This window comes from Gnatocerus cornutus, chromosome 4, assembly GCF_029298725.1.
Source record: "Gnatocerus cornutus isolate USDA-ARS CGAHR chromosome 4, icGnaCorn1.1, whole genome shotgun sequence".
NCBI lineage: Eukaryota > Metazoa > Arthropoda > Insecta > Coleoptera > Tenebrionidae > Gnatocerus > Gnatocerus cornutus.
Genome location: NC_142236.1, coordinates 4741723 through 4765750, shown reverse-complemented (window position 1 = coordinate 4765750; position 24028 = coordinate 4741723). Strand labels below are relative to the sequence as shown.

At 38.4% G+C, this 24028-nt stretch overlaps 5 protein-coding genes and 1 long non-coding RNA gene across 19 annotated transcripts in view; 2 read left to right on the top strand and 4 right to left on the bottom strand.

Moving 5' to 3' along the window:
- ATP8B (ATPase phospholipid transporting 8B) overlaps positions 1-7905 on the top strand; it is a 38206-nt gene extending 30301 nt beyond the window's left edge. For 3 of the 4 annotated variants that reach the window (XM_088034782.1, XM_088034783.1, XM_088034780.1), the window contains 10 exons: positions 96-154; positions 204-416; positions 467-672; positions 723-1053; positions 1112-2038; positions 2085-2677; positions 5836-6113; positions 6160-6383; positions 6434-6659; positions 6706-7905. In XM_088034782.1, coding sequence (XP_087890908.1) covers positions 96-154; positions 204-416; positions 467-672; positions 723-1053; positions 1112-2038; positions 2085-2677; positions 5836-6113; positions 6160-6383; positions 6434-6659; positions 6706-7385 — 3737 coding nt within the window. In that variant the 3' untranslated portion in view covers positions 7386-7905. The remainder of the gene's footprint in view (positions 1-95; positions 155-203; positions 417-466; positions 673-722; positions 1054-1111; positions 2039-2084; positions 2678-5835; positions 6114-6159; positions 6384-6433; positions 6660-6705) is intronic. The other variant, XM_088034781.1, reaches the window with a different exon arrangement.
- A 917-nt stretch (positions 7906-8822) lies between these two features.
- Positions 8823-10461, top strand: LOC148176183 (uncharacterized). Of its 2 annotated transcripts, none has more exons than XR_015769963.1 (5): positions 8823-8944; positions 8998-9160; positions 9479-9689; positions 9769-9837; positions 10279-10461. It is a non-coding gene; the product is annotated as an uncharacterized LOC148176183 (long non-coding RNA). The 2 variants fall into 2 exon arrangements; XR_015769964.1 differs by having other exon boundaries at positions 8998-9230.
- Positions 10462-10917: 456 nt separating this feature from the next.
- On the bottom strand, positions 10918-17014 carry LOC148176182 (uncharacterized). Of its 10 annotated transcripts, none has more exons than XM_088034363.1 (18): positions 16782-17014; positions 16645-16729; positions 16477-16585; positions 16213-16425; positions 15772-16165; positions 15391-15726; positions 14557-15302; positions 14416-14511; positions 14207-14368; positions 13700-14159; positions 13600-13648; positions 13361-13550; positions 12870-13305; positions 12321-12552; positions 12129-12271; positions 11939-12042; positions 11768-11890; positions 10918-11375 (listed from the first exon to the last, which is right to left on the bottom strand). In XM_088034363.1, exons 5-7 carry the CDS (start codon positions 15787-15789, stop codon positions 14799-14801), a joined length of 858 nt encoding a protein of 285 aa, XP_087890489.1. In that variant the 5' UTR covers positions 15790-16165; positions 16213-16425; positions 16477-16585; positions 16645-16729; positions 16782-17014; the 3' UTR covers positions 10918-11375; positions 11768-11890; positions 11939-12042; positions 12129-12271; positions 12321-12552; positions 12870-13305; positions 13361-13550; positions 13600-13648; positions 13700-14159; positions 14207-14368; positions 14416-14511; positions 14557-14798. The 10 variants fall into 10 exon arrangements, with proteins under 10 accessions (XP_087890489.1, XP_087890486.1, XP_087890485.1 ...); XM_088034360.1 differs by having other exon boundaries at positions 13600-13926; positions 13973-14159; XM_088034359.1 differs by having other exon boundaries at positions 13600-13920; positions 13973-14159.
- Positions 17015-17514: 500 nt separating this feature from the next.
- LOC148176181 (uncharacterized) lies at positions 17515-19581 on the bottom strand. The gene is made up of 2 exons (XM_088034302.1): positions 19285-19581; positions 17515-19233 (listed from the first exon to the last, which is right to left on the bottom strand). The coding sequence occupies exon 2, from the start codon at positions 19220-19222 to the stop codon at positions 17570-17572; it is 1653 nt and encodes a 550-aa protein (XP_087890428.1). The 5' UTR covers positions 19223-19233; positions 19285-19581; the 3' UTR covers positions 17515-17569.
- Positions 19582-19767: 186 nt separating this feature from the next.
- Positions 19768-22708, bottom strand: LOC148176180 (uncharacterized). The gene has a single exon (XM_088034301.1). The coding sequence runs from the start codon at positions 22338-22340 to the stop codon at positions 20565-20567; it is 1776 nt and encodes a 591-aa protein (XP_087890427.1). The 5' UTR covers positions 22341-22708; the 3' UTR covers positions 19768-20564.
- Positions 22709-22987: 279 nt separating this feature from the next.
- Syx18 (syntaxin 18) lies at positions 22988-23986 on the bottom strand. The gene has a single exon (XM_088034848.1). It carries the CDS (start codon positions 23897-23899, stop codon positions 23006-23008), a length of 894 nt encoding a protein of 297 aa, XP_087890974.1. The 5' UTR covers positions 23900-23986; the 3' UTR covers positions 22988-23005.
- Between the last annotated feature and the right edge of the window lie 42 nt (positions 23987-24028).

The window sequence follows — 24028 nt, the reverse complement described above, 5'->3', positions numbered from 1 at the left end:
TTCATAAACCGCCCCTATAAAATTCTGCGTCTGTTGGCGACACTGCAATCGAATCACAAAAGATCGACCTAATTTAAACTTCCTTTTTTTTTTAGATAATCAAAGGAGAATCCATGCAAACGACAGACAGTTCAATTCGCAATTTCGCTACGCGGTAAGTCCGACTCTATTCCTCCAGAGCGCTTCTAATCATCTCATTTCAGAGCAACTACATTAAGACCTCAAAGTATTCGTTATTGACGTTCCTGCCCTTGAACTTATTCGAGCAGTTCCAGCGCCTGGCTAACTTCTACTTTTTGTGCCTTCTCGTGTTGCAGCTGATACCTGCAATAAGCAGTTTGACGCCAGTCACCACAGCTCTGCCCTTAATAGGAGTGCTGGGACTCACTGCCATTAAAGACGCATACGATGATATCGTGAGTTTCCACCCCTTAAATCGAACACGAAATTGATTTTTTCTGTGCAGCAACGTCACATTTCCGACTCTCAAGTCAACAACCGAAAATCCCAAGCGGTCCGCAAAGGGAAACTCGTCCAAGAGCGATGGTCAGCGGTCCAAGTCGGCGACGTCATTCGCATGGACAACAACCAGTTCGTCGCCGCCGACGTGCTGCTGTTGACCACCAGCGAGCCCAACGGGCTGTGTTACATTGAGACCTCGGAACTTGATGGGTAATTTAGTAGTTGAGTTGGCAGTACTGTTTAACAAACGTCTTCTGCAGAGAAACGAATCTGAAATGCCGGCAATGTCTGATGGAGACGGCCGTCATGGGCCAGGACGACGTCCTCTTGAGCGAATTCGATGGCGAAATCGTCTGCGAGACGCCCAATAATCTCTTGAACAAATTCGAGGGGGCGCTGACGTGGAAGAACAAGACCCACTCTTTGGACAATGATAAGATCATTCTGAGGGGGTGCGTCTTGCGGAATACTCAGTGGTGTTACGGGTTGGTCATCTTCGCCGGAAAGGACACAAAGTTGATGCAAAACAGTGGCAAAAGCAAGTTCAAACGCACTAGTATAGATAGACTTCTTAACTTCTTAATTATAGGGGTGAGTAGGGTGCTGCAGGGGTACCAACCGGTTCTAATTCTGTCGTTTTTTGTTACAGATAGTATTTTTTTTATTATCCATGTGCCTTTTCTGCATGGTGGCATGTGGTATCTGGGAGTCCTTGGTCGGACAATACTTCAAAGACTTCCTGCCGTGGGACACGCTAGTGCCTTCGGAGCCTTTAGGTGGCGCCACCATCATAGCACTGTTGGTGTTTTTCTCGTACGCCATCGTCCTCAACACGGTGGTACCAATCTCACTCTACGTCTCTGTCGAGGTGATTCGTTTCGTCCAAAGCTTCTTAATAAACTGGGACGATCAGATGTACTACGACACGACAAACGCCAAAGCGCGGACGACAACTCTCAACGAAGAACTGGGCCAAATCGAGTACATCTTCTCCGACAAGACGGGAACTCTAACACAAAATATAATGACGTTTAACAAGTGTTCGATCGTGGGGAAGTCGTACGGCGACATTATCGACACGCGGACGGGGGAAGTGATCGAAGTGACGGAAGACACGGAGTATCTGGATTTCTCGTTCAATCCGAACTACGAGCCGGAGTTTCGGTTCTTCGATAAGAATCTTCTGGACGCTGTTAAGAGGAAAGATCAAGACGCTTATAATTTTTTTCGGCTGTTGGCACTATGTCACACGGTAATGTCGGAGAATAAAGACGGGAAGTTGGAGTACCAAGCACAGTCGCCGGACGAGGCAGCTCTGGTGTCCGCCGCGCGGAACTTCGGGTTCGTTTTCAAAGAACGCACGCCGAACAGCATCACCATCGAGGTGATGAACCAGAAGGAAGTGTACGAATTGTTGTGCATTTTAGACTTCAACAATGTGAGGAAGAGAATGTCTGTGATTTTGAGGAGGGATGGGGTGCTGCGGTTGTACTGCAAAGGGGCGGATAACGTCATCTACGAGAGGCTGCAGAGCGGGAGCGATGACGTCAAGAGACGAACCCAAGAACACTTAAACGTGAGTATTCCAAACTTCGGAGAGTCAAACTTAATTTGATTCGTAGAAATTCGCCGGCGAGGGCTTGCGGACGCTGTGTTTGGCGTCGCGCGACCTCGACGAAGAGTTCTTCAATAACTGGAAGCAGCGGCACCAGGAAGCCGCCATTTCTCTGGACGGGAGAGACGAGCGCCTCGACGCCATCTATGAGGAAATCGAGCGCGATATGGTGCTCATTGGAGTGACGGCGATCGAAGACAAGCTGCAGGATGGCGTCCCTCAAACCATCGCGAATTTAATACTGGCAGGGATTAAAATCTGGGTACTTACTGGTGATAAGCAGGAGACGGCGATCAACATCGGATACTCGTGTCAGTTGTTGACCGACGAGCTGGTGGACGTCTTCATCGTGGACGCGTCGTCGTACGACGAAGTCCACCAGCAGCTCCTGAAGTTCAAAGAGAGCATCAAAATTGTTAACACATTCCAACCCCAAAGTCCGGCCGGGATTCAGTTGGGCACCTCCAATGGTCATATGGACGGTACCGAGCACTCAACTGGTACTTCAACACCGCCGCATCAAGTCAATCCTCCCGCAGTCAGTGTCGTCACTTTCAGGTGGGATGATGACATTGAAAGACGTGAGAATACGAGAGCAAGGTAGAAAAGACGGTTTTTTACCCCCTGAATTTATGTTGTCTTTCTCTAACTCTATATTTTTTTAATTTAGCATCACCCTGTCGGCAATTGGTTTTTATAGAGTTTTACGTTGTAAACATTCGACTAACGAATCTTTAGAATAGTTTTGGTGACGAGAAAATTAGTTCTTTTAGTTTACGTGTTGATTAATCTACCTGCTCTCTAATATAGCGTTCGCTTGTTTGTCGAAAAGTGTAAGTGCGTAGCACTAGTAGTTGTCCGATTGGCAGCAGAGACTAACAGCAATTTTTCTTTTTCCATTCTTAGCACGGGGTGGGTTAATTGTCACGTTATTATTCTCATCACAGCTTGACGGGGAATGCGAGCAAGTTCATTGCATGATTTAATCATCTTTTGCCAGGCGAGAAGAAACATTGCTGTTGAAATGCCGGAGTTTTGACAGCCTGAAATGGGTTTTTCGTCATCAAAGTAACGGACGGTGGAATTTTCTAACTCACTTCATTTCTATTCAGTTAGTTACGTAGCAAAAGAAAATAAATCTCAGATTTAGTTCAGTTTAATCCATCTAGTACAATGTGCCTACTTTGATTAGTACTATACTACTATACGAATCACCTATGATCGTCCAGTCGAATTTAGTCAAATCTCAATTGCTTTGTCAGACTAGATCCCAGTAATTGTTGAACTAGTCTGACTTAGTCTAAGTCAACCAATTTATTTGACTTAGTTCAGCTTAGTCAGGTTTACTTACCTTCTACAATTCACTTGGCTTGACCTAATTCGATTTAATTTACCTTGTTAATTTCCACTTAATTAGTCTAAATTAGTCTATCCAATTCAGTTTAATGTGCTTATCAATTAGTAATTTGCAAGTCACCAACTAGTCCGAGTGTAGTCAGACTTGGTCCAAGTAATTGTTGGCGTAGTCTGAGATAGTCTAAGTCAGCCAATTTACTTGATCTACTTCAGCATAGTCAGGTTTACTTAACCTTTACAATCCACTTTGTTAATTTCCACGTAATTAGTCCAAATTAGTTCACCTAATTCTGTTAACTCTACTTAACAATTAGTAATTAAGATTACCTTCGGCAATCCATTCAGCCTGGCCTAATCCGATTTAATCCATTTTGTTAATTTTAAAGTAATTAGTCCAAATTAGGTCACTCAATTCAGCTTACTCAGATTTACCTAATTGTTATAATCCACTTGGCCTGCCTAATCCGATTGAATTCACTTTGTTAATTTCCACGTAGCTAGTCCAAATTAGTCCACTTAATTCAGTTTAATCTACTTAAAAATTAGTAATTTGCAAGTTACCAACTAGTCAAGTTTAGTCAGACTAGGTCCAAGCAATTGTTGACCTAGTCTGAGTTGGTCTAAATCAGTAAATTTACTTGATCTACTTCAGCTTAGTCAGGTTTACTAAATTTTTACAATCCACTTTGTTAATTTTCACGTAATCTGTCCAAATTAGTCCACCTAATTCTGTTTAATCTACTTTACAATTAGTAATTAAGATTACCTTCAGCAACCCATTTGGCATGGCCTAATTCGATTAATCCATCTTGTTAATTTTAAAGTAATTAGTCCAAATTAGGTCACCCAATTCAGCTTAGTCAGGTTTACTGAACTTTTATAATCCACTTGGCCTGGCCTAATCCGATTGAATTCACTTTGTTAATGTCCACGTCATTAGCCCAAATTAATCCACCTAATTCAGTTTATACCACTTAACAATTAGTAATGTGCAAGTCAGCAACTAATCAAGTTTAGTCAGACTAGGTCCAAGTAATTGTTGACCTATTCTGAGTTCGTCTAAGTCAGCCAATTTACTTGATCTTCTTCAGCTTAGTCAGGTTTACTTAATTTTTACAATCCACTTTGTTAATTTTCACACAATTAGTCCACCTAGTTCAGGTTAATCTACTTAACAATAAGTAATTAGGATTACCTTCTGCAATCCATTTGGTCTGACCTAATCCGATGAAATTCACCTTGTTAATTTTAAAGTAATTAATCTAAGTTAGGTCACCCAATTTAGTTTGGTCAGCTTTACTTAACTTTTATAATCCACTTAACCTGGCTTAATCCTATTAAATCCACTTTGTTAATTTCCACGTAATTAGCACAAATTAGGCCATCTAATTCAATTGAATGAACTTAACATCTACTTTAATTAATAATTTGCAAGAAACCAACTCGTACATAATCAGTGTACTACAATTTAGTGCACAAGTCTAAAGTTAGTCCAACTAGTGGAGTTTAATCAGATTTCAGTTGCCTAATCCAAGTCACTAAATTGAATTTAGTCGGATTTAGTTCGCTTAGTCTAACCTAGTCTAAACAATCTAATTTACTTGATTTACTTTAGCTTAGTCAGGTTTACTTAATTTTTACAATCCATTTTAATCCACTTTTTTAATATCCATGTAATTAGTTCAAATTAGTCAACCTAGCTATTTAAGTTTACTTAACAATTACAATTAAGATTACCTTTTCTATTTTACTTGTTCTAGCCTATGCGATTGAATCCACTTTGTTAATTTCTGCGTAATTAGTCCAAATTAGGCCACCTAATTAAGTTTAATTAACTTGACATCTAATTTAATTAATAATTTGCAAAAAACTTAGTCGTACATGGTCAGTGTACTACAATTTTGTGTAAAAGTCTAAAGTTAGTCCAACTAGTCAAGTTTAGTCAGATCTCAATTGCCTAGTCCATATACTAAATTGAAGATTTAGTCCACTTAGTCTAAGCAATCTAATTTACTTCAATTAGTTCAGCTTAGTTTGGTGAAGTCCACTTAATTCGATTTGTTAGTTTTAGTCCAAATTATTCTGATTGAATATAGGTAATTAGTAATCCAATTTATCAGTCAGGTTAAATCTACTAATTCCAAATTAGTTTACCTAATCCGACGTATGTTTAGTCCAAATTAGTCCAACTTAGTCTAAGAAATACCAATCAACGAACTTTCCCGAATAGAAATGACGTGAAATCATATAATTGCGGCAATTTTGTAATGCCTGCTTCTCCCGCTTATTTTTCTTTGATTTACGCAAAGAGAACCATCGACCAACCGCTTCTTCACATAATTTCTTGACGAAAAGCGCCATTTTGGACTTCTCTCCCCGGCGTGACCTCTTCTGATTTTTAGCACGGAACTTGAGTACCACGGAGGCTCACTAGAAGACGCAACGGTTGAAGAAACGTGCGCTGGTTTCGCCATCGTCATTAACGGACACTCTCTAGTCCACTGTCTACACCCCCAACTCGAGCGCCTCTTCTTGGACGTCGTCATGCAATGTAAATCTGTGATTTGTTGTCGCGTAACACCGCTGCAGAAGGCGCTCGTGGTGGAGCTCATCAAGAAGAGCCGGCACGCTGTTACTTTAGCTATTGGTGATGGCGCGAACGACGTCTCGATGATCAAAGGTGGGGATCATCGTCATCGTCATCTTTAGTGAGTTCTTTTTTTTAGCTGCCCACATCGGGGTTGGTATCTCTGGCCAGGAAGGGATGCAAGCTGTCCTAGCTTCAGATTATTCAATAGCACAATTTCGCTTCTTGGAGAGGCTGCTGTTGGTGCACGGCCGCTGGTCGTACTACCGAATGTGCAGCTTCCTCCGGTACTTCTTTAATAAGAATTTCGCTTTCACTCTGTGCCACTTCTGGTACGCGTTCTTCTGCGGATTCAGCGCCCAAGTAAGACGAGTTGGGGTGGCTTCCCGGGGGTTAATTTCCATTGTTTGCAGACTGTTTTCGACCCCATGTATATATCAGTCTACAATTTGTTTTACACGTCGCTACCCGTCCTAGCCGTCGGCATATTCGATCAAGATGTCAACGACAAGAACTCGATTTTGTATCCAAAGTTGTACCGACCGGGACATTACAACTTGTTCTTCAACAAGAAGGAGTTCTTCAGGAGCGCCCTCCAGGGGTGCTTCGTCTCGATTGTTTTATTCTTCATCCCTTTCGGTAAGATCGAAAGAGAGTTAAATGTGGTTGTGATGAAGTCCTCCAGGTACTTATTACGACGCGATGAGCCCCAGCGGTCAAGGTCTCTCCGACTACATGCTCTTCTGCTCGGTGGCCGCGGCTATTTTGGTCATCGTGAACACCGCGCAGATCGCCTTGGACACCTTCTACTGGACGGTTTTCAACCACATCATGATCTGGGGCTCGTTGGGTTTCTACTTTATCGCCGACTACTTCTATAACTACGTCATCGGCGGCCCCTACGTCGGCTCGTTGACTAAAGCGATGTCCGAAGTGAACTTCTGGTTCACTGCAGTCCTCTGCGTGACAATCTCAGTCATGCCGGTGTTGGCCTGGAGGTTCTACTTCGTGGACGTCGTCCCCACACTCTCCGACCGCGTGCGATTGAAGCAGCGTCTGGCGCAAGTGCGCTCCAGGCACAGCCAAGACGTGTTGAGAACACCATCGGCGCGAAGAGCGCGGCGGTCTATACGCTCCGGCTACGCCTTCGCCCACCAGGAGGGCTTCGGAAGGCTCATCACTTCCGGGAAGATCATGAAGAAGCTGCCCAACGCTGAATTCAACATCCCCAACATCATCGGGAAGTTGTCGGTGAACTCCAGCGGGAGCGGTATTAATGCTGGTAACAAACAGACGCCGCATTCCCAGGAGAGTAACAGTAGCGGAAGAGCCCCAATTCAGGATCTCGACACTATAAATCTATGAGAAATGGGGAGCCCCGAGTGGGGGTTTTTTAAACGCTTTTTTAAAAAGAAAACAATCTTTATAAAAATTGTTCTGTTAGAATTTTTAGCACACGTTACGTTTTACAAAGGAGAGAAAGATACGAAGTTTTATCGCGAGGGAACTTTGCGCCTACGTTTAAGTATTTTGCTAATGTGATTTTTCACTTAATAGTATTTGTACAGTATCAAGAATTGTTTTATGTTAACGCTTGGGGGTGAGAATTTGTCAAAGTCACCACGCAAAGACAGAGGGTTGTCTTTGTGTACAGAACGCTATTATGGTGCCAAATAATTGTTAAACTAGACCTGGAGATTGGTGATTTGGCAACTACCAACACACTTTTAGCACTCTTCAAACTCCCCAAGTGTGGATGTTATGCTTCTACTAGTCAAAGTATGTTTAATGTTATATTAAGAGAAATTTTCTTTATTACCAAGTTATTCAGAAAATATATATGCTTTTGTTTTTTTATTATAAAATAAATTTATTTTTTCTGTAAGATTTATTAGTTATTGAGAAAAACAGATCGTGGCTCAGTTGGCTGTGGGGAAAAAACTATTGTAAGTAAAACTAGTCAGTTTTGACAGTTTTCGAGCAAAAAGAAGAGTTAAAATACCAAGCCTGCTTATAATGGAGCACTCAAAAAGAGCTCTCAATGTGACCAAGAAAAGCGCACAATTATCGCATAAAAAAGTGAAAATTTTTATTGATTGAACAAGTCTAGTGGAATTTGGAAACCTCCAAGCTAAGACATACGGCGGCCACTTATCTTCAGACAAAATATTAATATTGAAATTTAGCAATAGCCAAGCACCAAATTCTAAGTCAGAGTTTAGATTCTTTGTCCTGAGGTTCAAATTGGCGGAGAAAGTTTTTCCGTTTTGATAATCTCCAAAAAAATGGAAAACTTTAAAAATCGATAAACAATTAACGGAGCGTCGTATCGGAAAACCGTCAAAGGATTTTTGTTCCCGAGGTCCGAAATGATGGAAAAGTCTGTTTTTTAACGATTTTAAATTTCGACCTGCGTTCAGAATTTTGGTCTTTTTTGAGCGAAAAATATGAAAGTTTCCAGATCGGCTCGAAACTATGCCGCCACTAGAAGTTGGTACTCCTGAATCTATTTCTGGTACTAGTTTAGTCTATCAATTTTGGCAGATTATGTTTTTTTCAATTATCTGCAAAATATTTAATAAATAATTAAAAATTAGATAGGCAACCAGTAATACATTCCAAATGCACTTTATAATAATTTTTTATGCTAGTAATTATTAAATAAAGGCAAAGTTAGTACCTATGTCTGAGCAAGTCGCTAGTAACTGCTGTTTTTTTTTTTCTGTAAGTTAAATAACCAGCTAATGTTTCGCAGTGAGCCCATCTCTACGCATAGTCGGTACATACAATTCCTGTAATGTCAATACAATTTGCAGCTAACTTCACTCGAAGTAATTTGTGTTTATGGTGTTTAGTGTCGAAAAACGGTTTCAATTGATAATTATGCTGTTATTGGGACAATCAGCTACTTTTGGATAACCCAAGTATGCGAACAAGTCTTTAAAACACAGTTTTGTTATGTTTTGTACAATTTTAGGCAACGTGTTGCAAGTGGAAGATTTTCATGTTCCAAGAGCCAATTTTCGCTTAATCTGATGAAAATGTGGATGCAGACTTTAAGTACATGACAGTAAGAAGCTGTAATTTGAAAGTGAAGGAAACTGGAGAAAGTTGAAACTTCAAACACTGAAAACATTGAGGTAATACGGTTTTAACATCGTGAATTGGGGCCCTCTATGAAGTCTTCTTTAAATTAGGTTGTCTACACAGGTGAAACTTTAATTTGATTCCTTTTGAAATTAAAATTTAGAAAGAAACCATTTTTTCTGATTGTTCAAATAAAAAAAAATCCTTTTTTCTCATTGGTTGCGTGAATAGTGTGTACAGATTATCAACCTAAGAAAACAAAAATTACCAATGAGTGCCACAGGTATTATTTGTTTAGTACATAAGTAAGAAAAAAACTGAAATCTAATCTGTATTGTCGTTGATTATCAACTAATTCTTAAATGTTTCAGGAAATGGAAGTTGTGAAGTTATCTGGAGTAAAAGAAACCAAGTCTAAGACTTTTGTAGCCAAGCTGATCGCTCAGAAAGCAACTAGATATTGTACTTCGCGGATTTTGGAGTTGTGCAGCGGACCAACTTCTTAATTTGCTGATGAAGGAGTTTTTAACCCATCATCAAGAAGTGAAGAAACACCTTCATAACTGCTAGTTAAGAGACGGGGTTAGTTTTTAGTTTTTTAATTTAGAAGTTGCTACTGGTGCTGTCTCCACTTTTCATTGATTTTTGAATGTTTTTTCAGGGAGAAGAAGTGTACTGAAGAGATGCCACATGGAGGATTACCAAGCGGATTCTCAAATTTGGTCAGGAAGTGAGCATTCTATAAGTCAGGATTTTTTTCGTCGAAATTCGCGCGCTTTTCCCTTTTTTTTGCGTTGCTCTGTCGCTGTTTTTAGTCTAAATCGCTAACTTCGTGTTTGTAAATTTAAAATCCTGGAATTCGCGCTCTTGTCCCTTTTTTTGCGTCGCTCGATCGATGTTTTTAGTCTAAATCGCTAACTTCGCGTTTCTAAACTTAAAATCCTCGAATTCGCGCCCTTGTCTCTTTTTTTGCATCGCTCTATCGCTGCTTTTAGTCTAAATCGCTAACTTCGCTTTTGTCAATTCGAAATTGACGAAATTCGCGCTTTTGTCACATTGTTTTAATCTAAAAAGTGTCGCAATTTGTCCATCGCGAGCCGCAGAATCAAATAATTGAAAAATTTTCCCAAAAAGTCCATAAATTAATTCTTATTTATGTATTTTGTTTCAGTGTCTCAAAAACTTGTTTTTTGCTTTGAGAACTGGGAACCTGGAGTGTGCCGCTCTGTAGAGGAGTTCGTCGTTCGCAGCAGTTGGTGTTCTTCTTCAAAACCGCGGCGAGAAACTATTGAAAATTGTTAAAATTTAATTAATTTTTGTACCTGGTTAATTAATAAAGTCGATAATAGATGGCGCCAATTGTTACCTCTTCCGAACACTTGACTCCTCCAAAACTATAAAAGAGTGCTTAAAAAAATGGGGAAAGGGTGGTGGGGACCGGACCCCAACCTCCACTATCCGACAAGCTTCAATAAGAAAGTGTCTATTCTTTGTGATGTTAATATGAGAGATATATAGACAGTGTCTATTATTTATAATGTTAATAATATAATAGACACCAAAGTGTCTATTGTATTATTAACGTTTTACAGTTTTCTTTTTGAGCTTTTGCTACCCGTTGATAGATGGCGCCACAATCGAATTTTTAACAAATTTTTTTAACAAAAATTTTCGTTGAATTCTCATAATTTTTCCTTGTTACATTTTTCTGTAATAAATGTGTCCAACAGAAAATGTTTAAGGTAATAGTAATTCAATTTAAATTTTTTAATTTGTTCCAAAGACACAGGAATTAAGAAAAAAGAGAAACTACAAATTCAACAATTTATTAAATGAGGATGAGAATTAGACTTTACAGTTCATAAACATTTTGTAATGAAAACAGCTCCCCTACACACTTCACGTAGTGCAGTTTAATGTTGCAGTTTGTCTAGGAATGATGAAAGCGTGTCCTTGTAGGCTTCTCCACCTTTACGAGGATGGCTTCAACCATTCTTGAAACCTTACAGACGGTTCTCGTGGGACGTAGGAAACCTCCACCAAAATCAGAGGAAGCTTGTTCACCTGCCAGTGTAATCGACTTGTTTTTAAAACAGGTCCCGTGGAGCTTTTGGAGAACCTCTTCAGAGGTAATGCAAACTGGAGCTCGTCTGGAAAAAACTCCGCTTTCTCCTGTTCCCGGAGCTGGATGAAACTTCCGACATCGTTGAGAGGTTTCAATGCACCGTCGGAAGTGGCAGGGGCGCTTTTTGGTGTTTTCACTTTCCTCTGAAATTGAAATGAAAATGAAAAAACGAAAGTTTCTTGTAATAAGAAAATGTAGGCAACCAACAATTCACAGCCAATCAAAAATAAGAATTTCAAAAATTCAAATCAACCAATCACAACAAAGAATTTCAAAATTTAAAACGACCAATCGAAAGTGAGTATTCAAACGAAGTAAGAGAAGTTAGCTGCGCCAATGTAAACCCGAAAATTTAAATGTCTGTATTGTTGGTTGCCTATAATAAGCACAAATACATCTATAGAAAATTACAAGTTCAAAATACAATAAAAAATGAATTTTATCGATATTTAGTAATAAAAATTGGCTGTGAAATGATTTAGTATCTAATTAGAAGCGTTGAGATCCCGCAAAATTAATAACAGGGCCTGTTTACCTAAAGATTTTGATTGAAATGTCATGAAGCGCTCAAATCCATTCTGTTGCAATAAAAATCGTACAACAGTATTTCTATGAGCAGTGTATCCCTCATATTCCTAGCTTCATGATCCTCCAACATCTAAAAAACGAGATAAACCCAATGAAAATACATTGATTAGAGACAAACCTTGTATTAAACGTCCTCAGCCAGAACTTGATTGTAGAATCAGCATTTTGTTCCATGTAGACAATCTCACGACACCGATTTCTTGTTTCAAGCCAGAACTTTCCCTAACAAGTAGAAAGAAAAAACTCATTAAACAGAGAAAACTCCCTTTTTGCTATAAAACTAGTTTTCACAAGGAAACAACTTTTACCTGTGTCAAAGAGATGTTTCACGCGATGAAGATAAATCACCAATTGTCATTTCCTAGTGAACTGAGAAGTGCATTAATAAGACAGCAAAAACAAATTCAGAAAGGAAAGTGATGTAAGATTTTATAGCATCAGTTCAGTGCACCTGTAACAAAGTTGTGTAACTTTCATGAGCCCCAAAGTTTAAATCCTACCTCTGTAAGTACCATGGGGGAGCTCCACGCCCACCTGCTCGCCATGTTCTAGCTAAAACTAGTAACTAATCTTTCCTCCAGTTTGCCAAACAAAAAAATCCAACGATGTTGCAAGACATAACATGAACAAACATCAAACAATTCTGAACTTCTTGCAAAAGAAGTGATGCTGTAGTCAGAAGGATCCGAATTTCCGCGTCTCTTATTACCCTCGTTCACATTAATAAATTGTCTGCAAAAACAGAAAAGTTAGCAAAGTTTGTGCTAAATTCTAAACTTACATAACTGAACACATCAGTCGCCTAAATGCAATTCAGACCGAAATTTGATACAATATAAATTTCGTAATTGTGACTAATTGGTTCTATACCGATTGTGAAAGAGTTCACCTTCGTAATTTCTAAGCTTTTTACCACAAACGGACAAAATTTGATCTTCCAACAATTAAAACTAGAAGGGCTAGTATAGTTTTCTCTATTTCTCGAAAAATTATAGTTGAATGCAGATGTCAGGTTTTGCATTTAAGTGACTCACATGTTTGGTAATTACCAAAGAAAACAAATATTGCTGCAAGTAGTTCTCATTTTCCAGAAACTTCCATTTTAGGATCTACGGTCTCTCAACTTAACTGCAAAGATGTTGAATAACCTGCACAGGCACCATTGAAACATTACTATTTGCCATTCTTCTCCAAAAATTCCCTGAGCTGAAAGTTTCCAAATTTGAGTAACAGCGACCAATTAATTCTTCTCCCTAGTAGCACATAAAGGAATTAATCAAAAGTTGGTGAAACTCAATAAAATGTGCGCCCAACATTCATAATGTAGACAACCAACAATACACTCGTGTTACCAGCTACTTGTGACCTCGAAAGAGCCAATCAGAAGCAAGTATTATTCGCCTATGATAAGTTTAGTGGAATTTGAAAAACTGGAGGGAAATTTAAATCGAGTAATGACAATAATTTAAAATTTCCAAACCTTCACTAAAATCAGGACTTCAGTTTAACAAACCAAAATATTAAAAATTGTATAAATTACCTAAATAATGTAAAATTATCCTATTAAATGATGTAGGAATAGGCATAAACATGTATCAAACAATTTTTCTTCTTTCAGCGGTGATGCAGTTAACAAAAGTGTCCCGTAACACATGGAGATAGATGAAGACCATGAAATAACTCTTTCTTTCTGTCGAAACGCCGAATATTTTTCTGCTTTCAAACATAACCTAAAAAGATAGTAAATTTACATTTGAAAACTTTTAACATTTGACTCACCTGCAGACGCTACAACAAGGTATAAAGAAGCAAAAGATGTTCATTTTAGCTAAAAAACTCACTTTAAATCGTCCTAAAACGAAAATAACAGTGAATTTACTCTCGTTTGTTTTGAAACTCGGCTCAATTATGCAAGTTGACCAATCAGAGAATAGTATTTTAAACGAATTCCCAATGACAACTTTCTGTATTGTTGGTTGCCTATCAGGTGCACCAGCGTCATCTAACGGCACACATTCGTGGAAGTAAAACTCAAAAACATGAATAAAAACTGTTTTTGTTAGTGTTGAACAGCAAGAAACATCAGAAAAATGTTCAATTCTATAACTAAAAACGTTGTAGTCTAGCAAAATTACCAATAGAGCCCCTATACCTAAACAATTCGATTTAAACGAGACGTCATCAAACTCAGCCAATTGCGCCAAAAATCCCATAACTTCAACAAACGTCTTTAAATACATACGAAAACCCAAAAAAGTATTCTCAGGCATAACGCGAGCTCCAACATTCGCAGCTCCATGGTACCAATCATGGAGATACTGAATAAACTCCTTCAACAGCTGAAAAATGAAATGAATATGCTGATACAAAATTCGATAAAACAAACCGCAAAATTCTCAGTATCATAAGCTAAAAGCGTCCTCGAATTCATCGTTTCCAGGAAGTTGTGAATCCGTTGAACAAACTTCAGTGATGTATCACAATCGCAGAGATCCTTGTGAAAAATTCTATTCAGTTCCATCGCTGTGGCGACTTCCTTTGAGAAGATCTAAAAAAAAGTAATCAGAGGACGATCTAGAAACATTAGATTCCTACTTGCGACAACTCGTTTTGTTTAGTGTAAACGTGGTCATGGTCCCCACAACCTACGATGGGTCAAAAATGCTTCAAATTGATCACACCATCAGGAGTCTACAAAAACCCTCAAATTAAAGAAACCCCAGAAATGACAAGTACCCAAGTCTCTCCAGCCGCCAGAACAAAACTCCTTAGATTCCTCTCGAGGTGCGCAAAGTCGCAGCAAAACCACAACCGCCGCTTCTTCTTCTTCTTCTTGACATCTTCAACGTGACAAGGATGTTCGCAGCTATTTTCGTTTTCCCACAATCCGAAGTATTTCCACGTGGTGCTGTTCCACGTCGTCGTTACCACGTCCACGCAAACTCCTGAATGTTCCAGGAGAATGACGCACTCCAGGATTACTTTATGGAGAACGTCGCGCTTTTTAACAAGTGGTCCGAGGTTCTCCCCCAATTTCCCTGGAATGGCTGGAAGAAAAAGGAGGAAGAGTCTTCAGGGGATGTTGGCTCGTCCACCACCAGCACGCCGCGTTTCTCCTGAGGCTGCAAATCCCCCGCCTTCCTGTGCAGCAACGAAAATGCTTCTTCGTTGAAACCAAAAGACGGCTTTAACTTCTTCATGTGGTTTTTCAGGGTACTTAAGGTGGGGAGAGGTAGAATCTCGTGGTTGCGTAAGTGGAGGTAAGTTCGGCGACTTTGGATTCGAATTAGTATGCCTTCTAGGATCCAAGAATTCGAGTAGCGCATTCCTTTGGAGCTGTGGCATTTGGCGGCGGTTATGCAGGCGTTGAAAGCTTGTTGTTGGGGTCGGGGGAGGTCTCTGGTTGCTTCAGCGAGGGCGTCTTCAGAGGCTGTCGCAAGACTTTGTTTTAGTTGTTCTATGTTTGCTTTCGCGGCTTCCAACTGCAAAGAAATCGGATTTAGAGTAAAATAATCTCTCTGAAGAACTGAAATAAATGTGAGAACCCCCAAAGTGTCTTAACGGACTCACATTCTTCTTCAGCCGCAAGTAACACCTCCTCAAGTTCTTCAACTCCCTTCGTCTCTCCCGATCTTTGACTAGCGCATGTTTCTCCCTGATATTCGCCCTTTTCTGACTCTTCGCAGCACGATCCTGTTTCCGTTTTCGCTGAACCTGGCATGTGGGGCACCGCCCCACCTTCCAACCAAATTTCGAGTGAAAAAACCCCCGAGAACAAGGTTTATTATCCACACCTTGACAAAACGACATCTTATTAAGATTCTTTATCGATGATAAAACGTCCTCGAAGTTGCGAATGACCGGTTTCACCACCTCTACTTCGACGAGGTTTCCCTTAGCCCGGACCTGAAAACACTCGGTATAAAAAAATCGACAAATTCGTGTCAACACCTCTGTGTGCAAGTCCATTTTGACTACAATCGTTTTAGTGAAATTCTGGTCTAAATATAGGAAAAAGATAGCGGGGGGGGGCCTCGGCAAAGCCCCAATTAATAGGAAAGCTCCCTGGGGGCAATTTTCGAAGATCGGACTTCAAGTCTTCGAAATCGTACGGTTTTTCTTCTTTGATCAGCGAAATTTTCTTTAATTTCCCTTAAAAACGAAAATCGGGACTCACTATAACAGTCCCTGGAGTCTCCGAAAGAAACCTAACTTCAAACGTGTTCGTTTTGATGACTACATCTCCAGGTAGCACCGCAGTCTTGGGATTTTCTGACGTGACAACTTCCACCTCATTTTCAATAATTCCAAGATCTGTTCTCACTGAAACTCTTGGAAATTTCTTCTAAAACAACAACATAAGTTCGCTTCTAGGTACTACAGCCCCCTTACAGTAAAAATACTGGGAATACTCGACGGAGCGAGACGAAATCTCCCTCGCAAAATTTTGCTCACAGATCCGTCTATTAAATTCGTGACAAAGTATTTCTCGATTTGTTCGGGTTTAAAGTGTAACTCGCAAACATACAAGATTTTTCGAGTGGTTCTTTCTTGCCCAAGATGCGGCTTTATAACTTTCGTCCACAGATCCCGCATGGACTGCTCCTACAAAACGGCGCTTACATAAAAGTTTCAAACTTGAAAAGTTAAAAGTACTTTTGGAAATTTGAAGAAGGCTTGGCGGTCCTTACCAAAGTGGGTCCTGTTATGGCAGGAATTAATGCAGCACCCGCGAGTCATTTGAATGTATTTAGAATGAAGTTAGCTGGAGTTGTATACACAAAAATTAAAAGTTCTGAGAATAAATTAATCTTTCTGTCATACTTTCTTGTGTTGTAACGTGTCCCTACGCTTCTTGCTGCATTGAGGGATTCGGTAAACACAAAACTGCTTCTTAAATGAACATAACCTAAAATTTTTAAGGTATTGAAAAACTTTGGTACAAACAGATTCCAGCTCACCTGTGATGGAGTTTTAACCAAGAAACCAAGAAATTCGGTCCTTGTGCTTTTATAAATACTATTTTCTATAACTTTCAACTCCTAAAACTGCTTAAACACAACCACAACACTACAAAATTGTAGGTATTGCAGTTTTCTGTAGCTTTTGTAGACTGGTCGAAGCGCCATTTTAGTAGTAATGTTGCGGTAGACCTTGGAACTTTAGCCCGGTTTCACACGAGGGAAATATCGAAATTATCAAATTTTTTTCTTATTAAAGGAATTTAAAAAAGTTTTAAAATTCTACGGCTTTTAATTTTAGTAATTAATTCTAATTTGTTCAAATGTCTTAAAATAATAAATATTTTAAGACATTTGTTAAAGTATGAGCAACCAATAATATTGTATCAATTGCTCGCTATCTGAAAAAATTTTCGGAAAAATTCAAAATTAGACAGCTAAGCTACGACATACGGCGACGACCTAACTTCACTCCATTGTGTATAATAATGAATACTAATTATTCAAGAACCGAGAGGTAAATCTCAAGTAAGAGTTGAGATTCTTTCTTCTGAGCCCCAAATTAATAAAGAAAGAAATATTCCCTTTTTATATTACCCGAAAAATGACATTTTATTCAAGAAATAAGTCTAGTGGAATTTGAATCCCACCAAGCAAGCTGAGACATACGTCGACGGCCCTATTTTGATTTTGGGACAAAACGTTCGCAACAAGAGGGATAAATACACACCAAAGAGAATTAAAAAACTTTATTTTTTGTACATTACGTCACACCCAATTGAATCAATTTATTCCGAGTGTCTCCTTTTAATGTGCTGCGATAAGTTTGATTTTGATTTTGCTTTAAACTCACAGTGATCACATAAAAACCACTGAATTTCAGAGTCACTCGCATGTTTTACTTTTTTGTGACCTGAAACCTCAGATTTCGATTTTGCTTTATAGTCACACTGATCACATGCAAACCAGTGAATTTCCGCATCGCTTAAATGTTTCCTTTTTATGTGAGTTGATAACTCTGATTTCATTTTTGTTTTAAACTCGCAGTGGCCACAAGGAAAGCACTGAATTTCAGAGTCTTTTAAATGTTTCCTTTTAATGTGCTTTGATAAGTCTGATTTACATTTCGCTTTGTACTCGCAATTGTCACATTGAAACCACTGAATTTTAGAGTCACTTAAATGTTTCCTTTTAAAATGCTCCGATAAGTTTGATTTTGATTTTGCTTTATGTTCGCAGTGATCACATGGAAACCATTGAATTTGAGAAGAGTCAGTTAAATGTTTCCTTTGTATGTGACTTGATAATTCTGGGTTGGTTTTCGATTTAAATTCACAGTAATAACAAGAAAACCACTGAATTTCAGAGTCCTTTAGATGTTTTCTTTTAATATGTTTTGATAAGTCGAATTTAGTTTTTGCTTTATATTCACAATGTTCACATGCAAACCAGTGAATTTCAGAGGCACTTAAATGTTTACTTTTCACATGACTTAACAACCTTGATCTAAATTTTGCTTTGTACTCACAGTGATCACATTGAAACCACTGAATTTCTGAATCCTCTAAATGTTTCCTTTTAATATGTTTAGATAAGTCGTATTTGGTTTTTGCTTTATATTCACAGTGATCACATGCGAACCATTGAATTTCAAAGTTACTTAAATGTTTCCTTTTAAAGTGATATGATAACTCAAACTTAAATTTTGCTTTATAGTCGCATTTCCCACATGAAAACCATTCAATTTCGGATTCACTTAAATGGTTCCTTTTGTGGTGTATTAATAAATGATATTTAGTCTTTGCTTTATACTCACAGCAAACGCATGAAAACCACTGAATTTCAGAATGTTTCCTTTTCATGTCATCACATGTCAAAACTTGCTTTGAGTTTGATGGACAACTTAAGACGTGTTTTAACCAGTCTAATGCAAAAAAGGTTTGAAAATTGCAGACTTTGCAGAGATAAAAATGCACTTTTCTGGAGTCTTCCTCATTGGCATGCAATTCTTGCAAATGCTTCTTCAAAGTTACATAGGAGTGTGTTGTAAACACACAGTTTTCACAAGAGTGCATTTCCACAGAATCCCAACAATTAAAAAATTGGAGGCCCTCTTTGTGGTGTCTTTCATGTTTCACCATGACAATCCTAGAGGTCGTTTGGAACTTGCAGACTTTGCATTGAAGAATCTTGACATGGAATTCTTGCAAATGCTGCTTGAACCTCACAATTGCATCTGTTGTAAACTTGCAGTCTTCACAGGAGTACATTTGGACAGAATCCAAACAATTAAAGAACTGGAGCCCTTCTTTGTGTCGTCTTTCATGTTTAATCATGAAAATCCTTGAGGTCGTCCAGAACTTGCAGATTTTGCATCGATGAATGTTTGGCTTTTTCCAGCAGATCTCCGCAAATTTTACTTCATTTTCAAGGGACGACATGTTTTATACTCCTTTAATATGAAATTTGAATAATTTTACACCTTTTGAGCAAACAAACTTACCAAAACGGTAACGAAGAAGCAAACGTGACATTCATAAACAAAAACATAACCCTAATTTTGCTCACGTTGCGATTGGTGGAAATCACAGATGGTGGTTTTCTATTGGTTGCGTTGCACCTCTGCAAACGCGCCTTTTTTGAAATTGGAATTTGATGGAATTTCGCCAGTTTTTGAAACAATTTGTACTGGAGATGTGCAATGGCCTCCAAAGTTCTAATCTGAAGTCTTTCTTGGTGAAATTGTCGCTTTTTCGATCTTAATTAACAATTTCTGCTCTTTTAAAAGTGAAACACCACGTGTTTACCAAAATAGACTTTCATAGGAATTATTACATCATCATTTTGAGCATTTTTTTCAATTTTGGAGATTTTTTAGGAGTCGTAAAAGTATTTTAGGATTTTTCAACATTCTTTACCATTCTTTGTGATCTTTAAAATTCAGAACATTAAAAAATTGTTTCTTGTTTTTCAGATTCGTGAGATTTTATTGATTTTTGGAACTTCTCGTCTTTTTTTTAATCATTCTTCAGGACTTCTTTAAGGATCCTTCAAGGTTTTGTTAGAAATCCTCTGGTCTTTGTTTCCGTTTCTTCAAGGATTTTTCCGGGAGCATTTAGAGGTGCTTCAAAGATAGTTAATGATTTTTTTTTCCTTTTTTTAATTTCGCTTCTAAAAGTTTGCTTGTTTCTTAGTTCTGTGAATATTCGGAAATTTCCAAAATTCTGTTTAGATAGAAATCTAATAAAAAATCTCGAAGAAATTAGAAAAATTCCTTCGAAATAAGACTTCTGCTAATCTTTGGGATATTCGTCTTTCGAAAATTAACAGTTTTCTTAAAATTTATACTCAGAAAAAGTAGAAAAACCAAGTTAAAATAGGAGAATCAAAATATTACTTTTTTTCATTTTGATTCTAAAAATTTGCTTGTTTTTTATTTATGTGAATATTTCGAAAACTCGAAAATTTTGTGTTTAATTTTTAATTTATTAAAAATTATTATTAGATCTATTAAATTTAACATAAAAACTGAGGTATTTCTATCATTTGAATTAGCGAGTGTTTCTACAAAAACTCAAAAATATCTAAAGATTCCATTTTTAGCGTCGCGAGGCCAAACAAACGGTGATAAAAACCAATTTTGAATCTGAGGCTTTATTTTCAGCACATTTTACATTGCGTATTACATATTTAGTCCTAATTTTCCACCCACCAGCAAAAAGTCCAATGCCGATTCCTGTCAACGTAATTAGCTTTTAAAGTCACATTTATAACTTGACCGAATTATTTCGATTTCGACAGCTTCAAATGTTTCCATTTTACATGATTCGACAACTCAAATTTCGCTTTAGCTTTATACTCACAAATATCACAAGTAAACCAGTGAATTTCATCCTCGCTTAAATGTTTCCTTTTCATATGACTCACCAACTCAAATTTAGCTTTCGCTTTAAACTTACATTTTTCACATTGAAGCCACTGAATTTCACTCCTTTTAATGTGTCTCCTTTTAAAATGCGACGATAGGCTAGTTTTTGACTTAGTCCTATACTCACATTCAGAGCAATAAATCCACTGAATCTCCAAGTCATTTAAATGTCTGTTTTTCATATGACTTACCAAATTTTTTTTAGATTTCGCTTTAAACTCGCAGCGATCACACGAAAGCCACTCAATTTCGGAGTCGCTTAAATGTTTTGATATCACATGATTTGATAAGTTTGCGTTGGTTTTGCTTTTAAAGTCACATTTGGAACAGCGAAACCACTGAATTTCAGAGTCGGTTAAATGTTTCGCCGTCAGGTGGCTTGATAAGTTTGAGTTTGTTTTGGTTTTAAAGTCACATTTTGTACAGTGAAACCACTGAATTTCTGAGTCGTTCAAATGTTTCAGTTTTATGTGTCTTGATAGGGCTGATCTCCATTCCGTTTTATAGTCACATCGGTCGCAGTGTAGTGTCAAGTGGCCACTTAAAGGAGGACAATTGTTCCTTGAATGCTCCGTTTTCATGTGTTTTGATAAATCTGATTTAGTTTGCGTGAGAAATTGACATTTTTCACATGGAAATTGGTCGTTCGATAAATGTGTCCCTTTAAAGTGGCGTGATAAAACTGATTTTACTTTAGTTTTAAAATCGCATTGAGAACAATGCATCCATTGATCTTCATAGTCGCTTAAATGTCTCCTTTTTGTATGACGTGACAAGCTGCATTTAGTTTTTGTTTTAAATCCACAGTGATTACAAGAAAACCATTTAATTTCAGAATCCTTCAGATGTTTCGTATTAATATGAACTGTTAACTCAAATTTCGTTTTCGCTTTAAACTCGCAGTTATCACATGTAAACCATTGAATTTCTGAGTCTCTTAAATGGTTTCTTTTTATGTGCATTGTTAAACTTGTTGTTAGTCTCGTTTTATACTCGCATTGATTGCAGTGCAGTTCCAAAACATCTTTGGAGTTTTTGTCCTGAAAGACACTTCTTACGAATTTCCTAAGATTGGCGTTCTTTGAGGGACAACTATCAAAGACATGTCTCCACCAGTCTAACCCAAAAAACGTCTGAAATGCGCAGCCTTTACATCGATAACATCGCACTCCTCTGGAGTCTTCTTTCTTGGAATGGAATTCATGCAAATGCTGCTTGAAACTAATGAGGGAGTCTGTTGAAAACACGCAGTTTTCACAGGAGTACATTTCCACAGAATTTCGACAATTAAAAAGTTGAGGACCTTCTTGGTGTCGCCTTTTATGTTCAACCATGAAACTCCACGAGGTCGTCCAGAACTTGCAGACTTTGCATCGATAAATATTGACGTGGAATTCTTGCAAATGCTGGTTGAAACTCACAAGGGAGTCAGTTGTAAATTCGCAGTTTTCACAGGCGTACATTTCCACAGTTTCCCTACAATTGAACAATTCGGGCCCTTTTTCGTGGCGTCGTTGGTGTTCCATCATTAAAATCCGAGAGGTTGTCCAGAACTTGCAGATTTTGCATTGAATTTTTAGGTTTTTGAAGCCGAACTCGGCAACTTCCAGGGAGTTTTCAAAGGACGACATATTTTATAACTCTGATAAAAAATTTGGGTAATTGGGTACTTTTTGGGCAAAGAAACTTACCAAAACGAGAAGAAAGAAGCAACGGCGATTTCACAAACATGAACATAACCCAACTTTTTTTCCCGTATTGCTATTGGCGGAGAGGGAAGACAACAGAAATGCTCGTCTCCTATTGGCCACACGCAAAGCCCGGTTTTTGAAAGTTATTACCGTAAATCTTTTTTTCAATAAAGTTCTCAACAAATAAATAATTGGGACCGTTTTTTCGTAGAGTCGCTTATATTCCAGCATTAAAATCCTGAAGGTTGTCCAGAACTTGCAGATTTTGCCTTGAATTTTTAGGTTTTTGAAGCCGAACTTGGCAAGTTTCAGGGAATTTTCAAGGGACGGATTTATTAAAATATGTTACAAATAACTGTGATAACAAATTTGAGTAATTCTGCACTTTTTGGGCAAAGAAACTTACCAAAACGAGAAGAAACAATTTCACAAACCATAGTCACAAACATAAACATAACCCAACTTTTCTTTTCCGTCTTGCTATTGACGGAGAGCGGAGACAATGGGGAAGGTAGACTCCTATTGGCCGTATGCAAGGCGCGTTTTATGAAAGTTATAGTATAGCTATTTTATTCTCTAATAAAATAATATTTCTCCCAACTTTATTAATCATTGTACCAATCCAGAAACAGCAAAGAAAACGACATAACTAAAAGAAAAAACAGCACCCACACCCTCAACCCGGCGTTCCGTTGAATCGCCTGTCTAATCTGCTCATTGGCGTCTTTCATGTTACTAGTGGCCCCCACGATGTTGTTAGCGATCCTATCGATATCCTGGTCCTGTTGGAGTACTTTTTCAGTGAAAAGTTCTTGTAATTCAGCGATATGAACGACTTTACTCTCCATCTGTTTAACTTCCTCTGAAGTGGCGTTGAGTTCATTGAACAGCATCTCGTTCTCAGACTCAAACATTTGCATTTCTTCCACTGAGAGCTCTTCTTCTATGTTAACGGAAGACGTCGGTGATGGAAGTGGCGGTGGTCTTCTCTCACTTTCCAAAGTCTGTTTGCTTCCAATTGTCTCTAATTTCGCTACTTTGTGGGTCTCTAACACTCTTTTCACTCTCACGGCTTTGGTTTCTGTGTAGATTTTGCTAACGCTCTTCAAGTAGCGCTCGAGGGACTCCGCGACGTTCTTGTAGTGCTCCTCGCGTTGTTCAGTCTTGCGGATTTTCGACAATTCCTTCTTATAGTCGCTGATTAGAGAGGCACACGCATTGACGATTTCTTCAGCAGTTGTGTCTATTTGCACCCTGTCAATCTCAGTCATTGTCTTGTTAGTTGACAAGTAATTCAACACATTTAAATACGCAGCCTTGTTCTCCAGAAGGAAGTTTTGCAAGTTTGTTATTCGCTTTACCACTTCTTTAGCAGTAGCTAAGTTGGCATCTTTTGGTGTTGATTTAAGAAGAGGAGATTTCGCTTCATTAAGACCGAGAGATTTGTTTGTGGTCCTCACAGTTTTCACACAGGCTTTAAAAAGAATTGTTACATCCATTTTCACGGATGTCAGGCAACTGACGTGTAGTTAACCTCAAAAGTGGTTGTCACTTCACTTCAAGGTCAACAGAGTGAAGTTAGCCGCGGTTCCAAATTTGCAGATTTCACCAAGCAAAGATTCGCGCCG